The sequence below is a fragment of the Trachemys scripta genome, chromosome 5 (assembly GCF_013100865.1).
Source record: "Trachemys scripta elegans isolate TJP31775 chromosome 5, CAS_Tse_1.0, whole genome shotgun sequence".
NCBI lineage: Eukaryota > Metazoa > Chordata > Testudines > Emydidae > Trachemys > Trachemys scripta.
The window spans coordinates 66844081-66856946 of NC_048302.1; the positions used below are offsets into that span (position 1 = coordinate 66844081).

At 39.5% G+C, this 12866-nt stretch overlaps 1 protein-coding gene across 2 annotated transcripts in view; it reads right to left on the reverse strand.

Annotated features, from left to right (window-relative positions):
- The window catches only part of SPOCK3 (SPARC (osteonectin), cwcv and kazal like domains proteoglycan 3), a 399722-nt gene that overhangs the window by 87935 nt on the left and 298921 nt on the right, over window positions 1-12866 (reverse strand). For both annotated transcript variants that reach the window (XM_034771585.1, XM_034771584.1), the window contains one exon: window positions 10873-10987. In XM_034771585.1, coding sequence (XP_034627476.1) covers window positions 10873-10987 — 115 coding nt within the window. The remainder of the gene's footprint in view (window positions 1-10872; window positions 10988-12866) is intronic.

The window sequence follows — 12866 nt, forward strand, 5'->3', positions numbered from 1 at the left end:
CTCTAGTAAAAATGAATGTTAAGAATATAAAAATTACTAAAGCAATAAAAAAATTAATTTAACAATAGCAGTCTATATTACAGAACTATCATGCAGAAAATGGACTATGAAGCAGTTACAATACTAAGGGAGAAAGAAGAGATTCTTTTGTCAATATTATGGTCCAATATCAAGGCATAAGAATTTGAAATGAGGACACAAACAAAAACTGCCACAAAAACCAACATTTTAAAAGTTCAGATGGTAAATGAGTGAATTAGTAAAGGTAAAAAAGGTTTTGGTATATATGTGAAGGATTGAAATTGAAAAGTGAAGTTGAACTTATTTAAAAGAAAATATTAAATTAATTTTCACTGGAAACAGAATTAGATTAATAATAAGAAATTGCATTTCTATAACTCTTTTCACTGTATCATCTCATAGTAGTTTATCAGCCTTAATGGACTAAGCTTCATCATCTCTGTGCAGATAGTGAAACTGAGTCACAGGCAGCACAAGGGTCTAATCCTTTCCCCACTGAAATCAACAGCAAAATGTCCATTGACTTCAGTGTATAGGATCAGGCTTGAATGGAGCTAAGCAACCTACGCAGGTAGTCTATGGCACAGACAGGAAAAGAAATCCAGTCTAACTCCCAGTTTTGTGCATTAGCCACAAGACCATCTACTGAAGATGCTGCTTGATGGTTAATTTCAGTATAAACTGCTTTACTGTTTTTAGTCAATATTGTATTGTGAGACATCTTATGGTAATGAATTAAAAAACTGAAATGCAGTTAGAAAGAAGACAATGTAATAAAAAAATGACCAAAGCAAGGGGTGATTCAGCTAATAGTGTATGAAAGGTTTCCAATAAGCAAACCTGACTTAATGCTGCTACTTTTGAAAATGCCCACTCATTTATTGAGCCTCTTCTCCTAAGAAAGTTGACATCTGAAATGGCAATAGTTTCTCAATGCTGAAAATAAGCACACCTCTTTAAGGTTTTTGTTGCCAATTTAATACAACTTTTTTTTGGAGGAAAGCCAGTATTATTTTCTACAATTAATTTATCAGTAATACAACAACACTTATGTATTTTGCTGGATTTGAAGTATCAATCTTGAATATACAATAAACATTTAAACATTTTTAGATGGGAATCTAGCCCATTTTCTTATAGAAATAGCTTCACTTGGCCACCCCATAGCTAATCATTGATGTTATCAGGTTTGACTGGTCTGGTGTATATCTTAAGGTATATGGATTTCATTCCTGAAATTAATTTTATAGAGAGAATAAAATGTACTGTTTGTCCTTGAAAGGTAATAATGCAAATTAGTGATTAAGAGGTTATTACAAGTGTTACTCTCATCCCTCGAATCGTACATTTGTGATTTTGGGAAACTGCTCCGCTTTCTCTTTCAATACAAACAGCGGAAAAAATGATTTATTTGGTATCCACACCTGTATGATGTAGCAGGGTTTTAACTCATGTAGTAAGAAGATAGTGCCATGTGAATAAAAACATAATGAGGATTTCTGGGAATGCTGCTATGCAATTTGTTTAAAAACGTATTTACCTATATTTGTTTTTTTAAGTAGCAACGTATACAGAACACAACAGGACCCACCTTGTTTTTAACCTAATTGTATTTGTGTTCACGTCAAGTTTTCCCACCTCTTGTTACCTAGGTAACCTAAAATAATGGTGTTCCTGGAACTTATTTGCTAAAACTGCAATTAATAGAGTGACAATATTCAGCACATTGTGGTGTCCCCCTGCCAGGCTTCCTACATTCATATGCTTAATGCCCCTCAAAAATTGCAATAGATGAAGGCATTTTCAATATGACACTTTGCCTTTTGGCTTCACATTGGCAGAAGAGTACCCTTAAAAAAAATAATGACAGTGGTAGCAGTTGTCCAAGCTACATATGCATTCCTCCCTGACAAATTAATGAAGACCCTTTTTTTTCAGGAAGCCTTTTACAATGCAAACTTTAGTTGACCTCTTACCAACTATCTTATTGGGGAGTTATTCAAAACATCCCCTTTCTTGGTGGCTAGTGAACGTGGAAGCTCTGTTCATTATTCATAAAGACATGCTTGGCCCATAAGAGGAGCACAACCTATATTCACCCATCCAGACCCCAGTCAGCCAGGTAAGTCTTACAGCTGCTGGGGACAGCAATGTAGTTAATAGGGACAATCTCATGGACAAGAACACTCCAGACCCCTCCTGTAGTCTCTCCTGACACTCAAAATGTCAGGATCTGGTGTCAATGCCAGATTCAGTAAGGATCTCGTTACAGAGGTGGGAATCCTATGTACATCCCATTCACATGCCCCTCCAGACTCAATAGTGGAATGAATGCAGCCACATCTGATACTAAGTCTCCCTGACTTGGATGGAAACATCTATCCATGCTCAAAATATTTGGTCCAGAAAGGAAAGAAAACATACCAGACAATTACAGCTTTGTGCAGTAACTGACTTATGTACATCTAATATTAATTTATTCAGGCAGTGAGGCTGCAGTCACTCATATACACAAGACAGGGATGGGACCAGAAGCAAGTGTCTGCCTTATAAGGGAGCTTCACTAGATTAAATGGGTGGAAAAGCACTTGGAGACAACCAGTCAGTCATCTCCATTCAGAGTGGCTCAACTTTCAGTATATCCCCCAGAGGGAGAATCAGCTTCTCTCTACCAGATTTCTCATGCTACAGCCTCTGTCTTCTTCTATTCATCCTCAGAGATTTCTTCAAATATTGTTTGGTTGCAGAATACTGAGTGCTGCCACCTTGAACCTGTGTTCTTACCCTCCTGTCATTTAGAGCTCCCTTGCCTCAAGTCTAGATTTCTGCAGTGTCTATCACTCCAGAAGTTTACTTCATGTCAATATTATAAGCATTTGGCAATAGTTTTGTCCTGCTATGGAAGTTGTCGGATGGTTATAAACAGGGATACTAAAAATCCATTTGCCACAGAAAAATACAGAAAAAACAGAATTTGCGCTTTTACAGATAATCTTTAGTTTTTACATTTTGTGAAAAAATAATATACAGCAGCAGGGCTCTGGCTATCAGTTTAAAAATTGTAAATATTTCAATAAAACAGTGTGTTCAACTGATACCTATATATATTATTGTTATGGAAACTAAAGTTCAGTATTTCATTGTAATCGTAGGAAAACGTTGAGCTCTTTACAACTCTGTTCCTGTCCATTTAATCACTTTTATCTCTTACTGCATTACCTCCACCCCAGTCAAAATACCAATGGCCAACATCAACTGCTCAGTTCTCCATTGGAAGGTAGTGTATATTTACTTATGTATCTAATGTGTGTACACACACACAATTTTGAATTATATATCTATATATCTATATAAAGCAAATGTATTTTAAATTGCACATAATTAATTGTTTCCCTCATCATTTAGATATTGTGTGCTTTCATAGATTGTAAGCTTCTTGAGGTAGGACTATTGTCCTATGTTTGTACAGCAAATAGGGATCCTGATTTACATCATAGCTATAAAATAAAAGTATCAGTACATAAATAATAAGCACAAATTTGCTTTTGCTTGCCCACATTTTCCCCTCTCATGCCCTGCATTTATACTGTTTGGTTATTATAATTTTCTTAGGGCATGACAGCTGCCCTTGATATTCCTTTTTGTGAATGAATTGAAGCATTTAACAAACCCAGCCCAAAACCTCCCCCATCTTGTGCATGTCAGCTGGTATCGGACACATCAGAGAGGTATAGATCCTAGGTTCTATACTCTATCCAACTCTCAAAAGGAAGATTAATCTATTTTGGTACTTTTGAAATATACTAAGTATTCATTTTATTCCCACCTTCCTCCAAACCAGATGTGGCTTAGTCAAGTATGTACCCAAGTATGTATCCAGTAAGACCATCTCCTAATTTCAGAAACTTTCTGGTACATTATTTTTTGCTTAGGAGCGATGTCTCTGTATAATTACATATTTAGTTTCCTTTTAGCTTTTATCCAGAGAGCGATAATTATCAATTTGTGGATCAAAAATAAATTAAAAATACAGCTCACTTCACTTTAAGTCTTCAGTATTCTTTTTCAGTTCTGCATATTATCAAGTATCCACATATAACAATTTGTAGAAAATGACAAGGAGACCACAATTAATTGTAGAGGTTAACGTGGCATAAGGCTAGAGAGTCGGTCAGACACATTTTCAGAGGTAATTCCACCATAATTAGACCTGTCACATTGGTTGAACAATCACCAAAGTACAGAGACATGGTTTCTATAATCTTTAAAATGTCTTTTTACCTCCTTTTCAAATATGCTAAATGAAAAAACTATAAAATAATATAGATGCTAAACGTAAGAAGAAAATGTTCAAAAATGTAACATTTGTAGCCTCAAAGGGGCGTTTGTTTGGTCAATCAAGAAGAAAGATATTCAGTTTTCTTTAAGTGTCACCCCCACTTTGGCTTGGAAGGGCATCATCTTAGCTGTGGGCTGGCTGGAGGGGCTCAGTTAAGCTACTGGTCACCTGCACACCAGGGGGATGACCATATGCATGATCTGTCTTGTCAGATGGAGCTCTTCCTCACTCCCAGATTGCCATCTGAAGCCCAGGAGTTTCTGCTTGGTTAAAGCCAGCTTTGCAGGTGGTAGGCCACTTGAATCCACCCTTCCTGCAAATAAAGGTTTATCCAAAAGATGAGACAAGTTTGCTGACTTCATAGCCCATTGGCTAGTAGTTTAGGAGTACTGCCAGCAAGTGAAACACAGATGTCCCCACTGTATGGAAACAGAGGTATTTCTTTATTCACTATTATTAAATAGGCAGTAGGTTGGAGGGTTGGAACAGCCAAGAAGATATCTTTGCATTAACTACAAGCATGGACATCTTCAATTTCACACCCCAGGTAGTGCCCTTGGGAGGTATTTTGCTCATGGGCAGCCCAAATTTATTACTAAAGGACGAATTAAGAGATGGAGGTTTTATTGGGCCCTAGATTATACTCTTTGTCAGTGCAATAGGGTTTCCCTGAAGTGGGGGAGATTGGATGCCAGAGTTAGACTCGATAGCTGAATTTTATGCATTGGGGGAATCAGGTCTGTGATTTCCACTAGGGCAAGTGCTACTCATTGGATCTGGAAGGTCATAAAGATGTAATCCTGCAGGAGTTCATTCCCAGCCTAGTGGCAGTGACTATCTGCAAGCATGAAGTCAGGAGCAAGAGAAGCAATTCCAAAGAACAAACTAGACAATGGGTCCAGTGTAGTAACTGCTATTTCTTCAAATCACTCAGAGAATGAAAGGTTTCAGAATAACAGCCTATATGCATCCGAAGAAGTGGGCTGTAGTCCACGAAAGCTTATGCTCTAATAAATTTGTTAGTCTCTAAGGTGCCACAAGTACTCCTGTTCTTCTTTTTTCAGAGAATGAAGTGGATAGAATTTAAGAATTGGTGCTGGGAAGCAGCGAAGAGCCTATTCAGGCTAGCTAGACCTCAAGAACTTTGGTTTCTGGCTAATTTTATCTTAATGCAAAGCAAAAAAAAACCTTGAGTATTGAGGTGTATGTTGGGGGTGTAGAGGAGTTTACTCAATTCCACCTGAATGTAGGGGTGAGCCCTCTCAGAATGGAACACTACAACCTGTTGTATCCTGGCTATTGGAGGGTCAGTCTCTACCAGGGCTACTAAGGGATTCAGCAAAAAAGGACTTTGGAATGTAGGGAGCTTGAAAGGGGAGAAGAGATCTGACACCCTTACTCTGAAACCATCAAAAACAAAACAAAACAAAAACAACCCCCCGCCCAACAATGAAGATCTGACAAAAAGTCAGGAGTAATGCCCCACAGCTTCATCTGTTCTGTACTCCTGACAGTCTAACAAGCCAGCTAGGCTATCTGACAAACTGCCCTGCCTGATTGGCTGCGGAAGCTAGCAGGCTGATTTCTAATCCCAGCAGCTCATTGGCTGCTCAATGAACAGGCCCACTGATTCTCTGCCTCTCAGTCCTCATCTCTCTCCAAGCCTTGCTCTGTCTTTGCACCTTCATTGCTCCAGTCCAGACCCCATCCTGCACCCAGCCTTGCACCTGCCTCAGAACCAGCCCTGCTCCTGCCTTCCCTGACTCCTGATAATCCGGTTCTGACCGTTGGCTAAGATTCCTGGCACTGACTCTGTCACGACCCTTAGCTCTGACATTTGGACTCACAGCACTAAGTATGACAATCCCTCCAACCTGGTTCCACAACACAAGATGAGTCACAGTATTACAAGAGAGTGGAGAGGCTAGGGATTGTCCAATCAAAGTAGTATAGACTGGCCTAGTGTTGAGGCTAGACAAGGATCTTATAAAAGCCTACATATGTTTAAAAATAAAACAAAACAAAAAACTAAATAAGTTTTGTAAAGAGGCAAAATCTATTTTAACATTCCAAAATCTGGAGGAATTAAGAAACCAAGGGGCCTGATCCTTTATCTCTGAAGTAAATGAAAGTTTTGTCATTGACCATAATAGGCGCAGGTTTGGACGCACAGTGAACACAGTGCAATGAAAGGAAATAGTCAAATTCGTAAGTATAGAAGGGTATGTCTAACACTAGAAATGTAAGTCAACCTATATTAGGTTGACTTACTGTGGTAGTGCATGTCCACACTACCCTCTTTGGGCCAGTGGTGCGTATCCTCACTAGAAGCACTTCCACCAACCTAAGAAGGGCACTGTGGGGAGCTGAGAGCCTGGCCCCTGGCACCTGGCTGTCCCACAGGCTACTGGGCTCTCAGTGGGCTGCCGCCCAACTCACACTCCCCGTTCCCTGCTGGGAACAGGAAAAGCCACTGAGGGCTTTTCCCCAACCTGTTCCCTGCCAGGAGCCGAGAAACCTGCCTTGTCAATTTCTCAGCTCACCAAGCTGAGAAATTGACAAGGCTGCCCAGCTCCCAGTGGGGAGGTTGGGGTTGCCAGGGCTTCTTGACCTGGCTCCCACCTGGGTATGGGGTCCATTTTCTCCCTGGCTTCCAGCTGGGAGTAGGGTCCAACCGCCCAGCTCTTCAGGGGAGCAGGGAGCAGTTGGCGCCTGCTGTGATATTTACAAGACAGTCAACAGCCAATGTAAGGGATGCAGCATCTACACAGATACTGCGTTGCCCTAACTACACTGACATACACCTTATGCCTCTCATGTAGGTGGAGTTATGAGGTCGGTGTAGTAGGGCACTTACATCGGTGAGGGGAAGGCTGTAGTGTAGACACGGACGCATAATTAGGTCAACATAAGCTCCCTTATGTCGACCTAACTTTGTAATGTAGACCAGTCCGAAGAAGTCTGGGCCACATAATTAAGTTGCAACAGACTACATGCTCAGTGATGAGAAATATGCACCCAACAATAGACTGTCAATGTGAGTTAACTTGGTACTATTCACAGACTGGAGAGTACAAATGAAACTGTACTGGACACAGAAAAGAGAAGGGATTCAAACAGGCATATACTGCCATTTAAGACTCATGGGGAAAAACTAGGGCAGCAGCAGGGGGGGAAAAAAGTAAAATGAGTTAAAAGGGAGGAAGGATTTTTACAAATATACAAGTCAAATTATTCTAGTTCTACAGAACACATTTTTATCAGAATTAAATTCTTATACACAGTTACACGAGAATCTATTAAAGAGACACAGAAGGGCTTTAATACAATAGCATTTTCATCATCTTCTCTACAATTCCACTATTAACTTGCTTAATTCCCCCTGAAGAAAATTCTGCTGTTTATATTTTAAACTCAATTTGGCTGAACAGGAACATGAATTAAATTAAGTCAAAGTAGCTAGTTGCCACAAACTGCATACTACATCACTAAATTAGCGTGCAAGCACATGCAGTTTGGTGAATTATGTAACATTAACTTTCAGATACTGTTATTAAACTTATTTTTTATTCATGCCAAAAAAGTTGCTTGGATTCATTTCTTAATTAAACAAAATATTTTGTAATCGAGCTATCTACAATGTAATTATCAGAGGTAACCGTGTTAGTCTGGATCTGTAAAAAGCGACAAAGAATCCTGTGGAACCTTATAGGCTAACAGACGTATTGGAGCATAAGCTTTCGTGGGTGAATACCCACTTCATCAGATGCATGTAATTATATTTCTCATATTTATATTCCTGAGGATTCGTATTCTATTCTTTTTAATATTGCAGATGCATGACAAAACACTCCCAACCATTTCAACATGATCCCTAGATTACTCTTTGTTGATCAAAGCACAAATGAGCTTTGTTAGAAAACATTGATGGGGGTTGACTAACACACACAGTGTACTACTGCTGGAGCATTATGAACTTCTAATGTAAATGACAGCTGAAATACTAGCAATGATACTCAACCTACTTTCACATTTTTCATGTCTCCTGGCCTTTGGCACTGAAAAGAAATGACATTCACATTTTTATGTACTACTGATCTGCAGCTGTAAGAAAATCTTGTACTCTGTTTGTCCTCACAATCTGGCAGGACAGAATTAGTTTAAATTCTCACTGCCTTTTCCCTCTATTCAACTGAACATAAATTATCTTTATCCCCTGACCGGGTAAGTCTTTAGGAACAGTTCATTTCTAAGGCCTAGTCTTCACTTACCGGCTGGTCCGGAGGCACGCCATCGATGTTCTGGGATCGATCCCGGAAGTGCTCACAATCGGCGCCGGTACTCCAGCTCGCCGAGAGGAGTACGCGGCGTCGACGGGGGGAGACTTCCGGCCGCGTCTGGACCGCGGTAAGTCCGGAGTAAGGTACTTCGAATTCAGCTACGTTATTAACGTAGCTGAATTTGCGTACCTTAGTCCGAAGTCCGGACTAAGTGTGGACCAGCCCTAAGAGTACTAATTAAAAAACAGTTCCATCTTGTTGAAGCCACTAACTTGTACCTATAATTTATTTTCAGTATTTAGATAATTTTAGTATTAATAGTAGGCTGTGACTGAAAAATTCACTCATCCAGGGCAAGTAGGAATTTAGAACAGATGAATGGGCTGGAAGGGAGGCAGGGAGCAGAGGGCTAAATGCTACTGTTACTTTATTTTAGGGATAGGTGCTGGAAATAGAAGTGATAGGGGTGCTGCTGCATCTCCTAGCTGAAGTAGTTTCCATCATATACAGGGTTTACAGTTTGGTTCAATAGCTCTCAGCATCCCCACTGTACAAATTGTTCCAGCACCCCTGATTGTAGGGAAGATGGGGGTCAGGAGCAGAGGTACCACATGCAGAGGTGAAAATGGCCTCCCAGAGTGAAGCCTCTCAGCTAATTCTCCACTTTATGCCTACTGGTGGACAAGCGGGAAAGCAGGTAGCCAGGCAGGGTCATCTCTCTTCCACCCATGGGGGAGTCTCTGATCTATACTCAGAAATAGCCCTGAATCAGCAATTGGTTACTAGTGATTGGTATCACTGAACCATGCAGAGACTTCCACCAATTAAGTTAATTGAGGTTTACCCCTGCTTCAGTATTTTTCACCTGAGCTACTAGGATGAGTAGATGTTGCAGAATTTTTTAAAGCCCTGATAAAAGGTACCAAAGTGCAACTAAAAATTAATGCAATTAAAAAACCCTGATGCCTTATTGTAGTGCAGCAGTTTACACTGCAGACTGTATTTATATAACACTTAGTGATGTTATTGCAGAAAAAAGCAGAGGCATAAGTGATGTGTTAGCACAGTTTTGTAACTGGTTGTGTGTGCATGCACACGCATCTGTGCTCATTGTGGTTACTTAAACTCATTACTTAAAATGAACTAATCCAATCTTTTTTTTTAAACCGTAAGAAAAATTTACTTAATCGGCAGCTAACTTTTACAATGGAGGTGATAAGAATTTTCTACACAATAATTTAAAATAGCCCATGGAAGTTAATAAATTAGCTTCAGAAAGTACTGATATAATAATATACACCAAGACCATAAATGCTATTTGTTTTTTCTTTATAATGTTGCCAGAGAAAAATATCTTCAAAACACCAGTATTCATACATTCCACTGAGGAAAAATGGCATTTATACACCAAGAGATTCTTTAAATGTAGAGCAAAGAAAGAAAGTCCCAGGCTCTATCTGTGCTGCATTTGGCACACTTAGGTGTGTGCACAAAGGTGGATTTAAACAACCTGTGTGTGCCTCCCAACTCTGAGGTCATCCATCTAGCAGCCACTAGAGCAAACTCCTGCTGTTCTATAATTTACACCAGCTTCATGCAGCCACGATGGGCTGTTCCAGCACCCAGGAATCAGTAGAATCTAGAAGCGGTTGGCCACAAATCTTTTTTACCCACTGCGCGAGGGGCTGAGAAGCAGCACAAAGCAACCAAATTCTCTGCTGACCCAAATTTCACAAAAATACTGTGCACCTGGTTCAGAAAGCCATCAATGTCTTTTCATTCAGTTCTCACATACAAGTTCACCTTTTCCATGATGCCCTCTAGTTGTCGGTACATAACAACAATACAATTACTGCTACTTATTACTTAAGAATATTTTTTTTAAATTAAGTTACTTCCCACCCTGGATTCCTTAGTGCATCTTTGTCTTCTTGACCTTTAGCGTGAAAGCAGTTTAGAGCAAGGACTGTGTTTTTCTGTGTGTTTTATACAGTGCTAAGCATGTTGTGTTGAACAATAATACAAATATCAACAATGGTTTTACACTATAGTTAGCGCTGAAAAATATTATCTTCTACTCTATTATTTCAAAACCCACTGAAAAAAAATCTCATTTTTCTTTAGAATAATCACCATTTAGTGATTATTCCATTATGCTCTTCCATTAATTAAATCATATTCCTCTCTAAAAATGCTCAGTTAAAAAATAAAACTGAAATTGCCTTTACTTACCCCTCTGACCATTTTTGCCTATACTTGTGGGATTATCTGAAGGGCAAGGGCAACGTCCTTCACACTTCACAGAAATCTGTTTTCCTGAGACACATGCTTGATATTCTAATTTGCACTGTAATAAGAGAATGATGAGAATTAACATAAATATATTTTATAATATAAATTCCAGTTAAAATTGAATATTTAAAGGAGCTTTTGTTAGTCATTCATCACTTCTTGTTCTTTATGGTTATAAATGCTAGATAAATCTCTGTACAGTATATATTACCTTTGCACTTTACAGTTTGAATTAAAGATGGAAACAAGCTGCAATGTTCTGTCCTCTAATTTCAGCTGGTGGTTGTTTTAGGCTCATCTCTATTAATAATGCATTTGTTTAATTACATACATTCAGTAATATGTACACAATTCACCTTAACGTACAACACTCGTGATGTGAAGACACTAACTATGGGCCAGGTTGTGCATCACTATAATATAGCTCAGGGATCGGCAACCTTTGGCACGGACCAGTTTGTTTACCGACCGCGTCCACAGGTTCGGCTGATCGTGGCTCCCACTGGCTGCAGTTCCCTGCTCCAGGCCAATGCCTTGCGGATTGCGGGAAGCGGCAGCCAGCACATCCCTCGGCCCATTCCGCTTCCCGCAGCTCCCATTGGTCTGGGATGGCAAACTGCGGCCAATGGGAGCCGCAAGCGGCCGAACCTGCAGACAAAGCAGGTAAACAAACCGGCCAGGCCGGCAGGGTGCTTACCCTGGCGGGCCGCGTGCCAAAGGTTGCCAATCGCTGATATAGCTTCACAGGAGAGTAAAGGGAAATAAGCCTCTTCCTGTTTTGTGCAGCCATATTAGTATGGCTCCCTAAATCAGAGTTCCAGGCAAGGAAGACTAGATTCAGAGTGCCACTGATATTGTAAAAATGGTGCCTATCCAGATTTTCTGGTATTTGTCTTACATCCTGCAACACCCAGTCACAGGTATGATGAAATCCCTATGTTATGTCAAAGTTCTGAAGATATAGTAAATTACTGACACCAACTCAGTAGATTTATTTAAAGTTCTGTAAAGATATAATATTTTCTTCTGTTATGCTTCATGCATAAAGAATACATGTGGGTGCTCAGACTATATTGATTCTACCTGTTCTGTATATGTTAATGGTCAATAAGATAGCAAGGACAGCAATAGGAATCTATTTATAGTGTTTAACAATTCATACATTTCTATTATTAACACAATAACCTACTCAAAATAAAGCCAGTATGTCATAGACAATACAATTTAATGTATTCCCCATAGTGACACTTTCAGTTGGGCTCTCTCTTCTACAATATAAAACTAAGTTGAAGGTTGCTTAGTTCTGATTTGTACACAATGTGTGTAAAACATGCTCAGGAATTATGGACATTCTGACATTAACAATACTAAAACAAAAACCAGAAATGTAATTTCAAAAAAAGAAGGTAACATGGACAATACATACAGGTGGATAAAATAAAATTATGATCATTATTTTTCTAATCAAAAAGTTAAACTCTTCTATATAGCTAGAAAAAAATAGGGCCACACTGATCCCATGAACCTCTTCAAACAAAGGTCCGTTCTTGATTTTGGCCTGTAGGACCATCAGTAGGACGGTTTCCCAGTCTATCATGAACAAATCTGTAGTCATCTAGTAAGGAGCTTTTGTGGGGTGAAAGAAGCAGAAAAAAAGATGGTGCTAGAGAGTATTTAGCCCTCCAGTAGATGGATGGAAGATTTCCCTCTGCTCAGTCAGGTGAAGGAGATAGAACCTCAATGTTTTTTATTTCAGAGGTAAGTTCAAATGGCAAAGAAAAACATAGGAGGAATTTTCTGAGGCATCACCCAAAGTCAGAGAAAGTCACCAGAAGTCTATTCTCACATTGTAATTCATCTTCTATTTGGTTTAGTTCCAGCTGAACCACACTACATTACCCCAGTGGCTAGGTTCTCTGGCAATCTCTATAGTG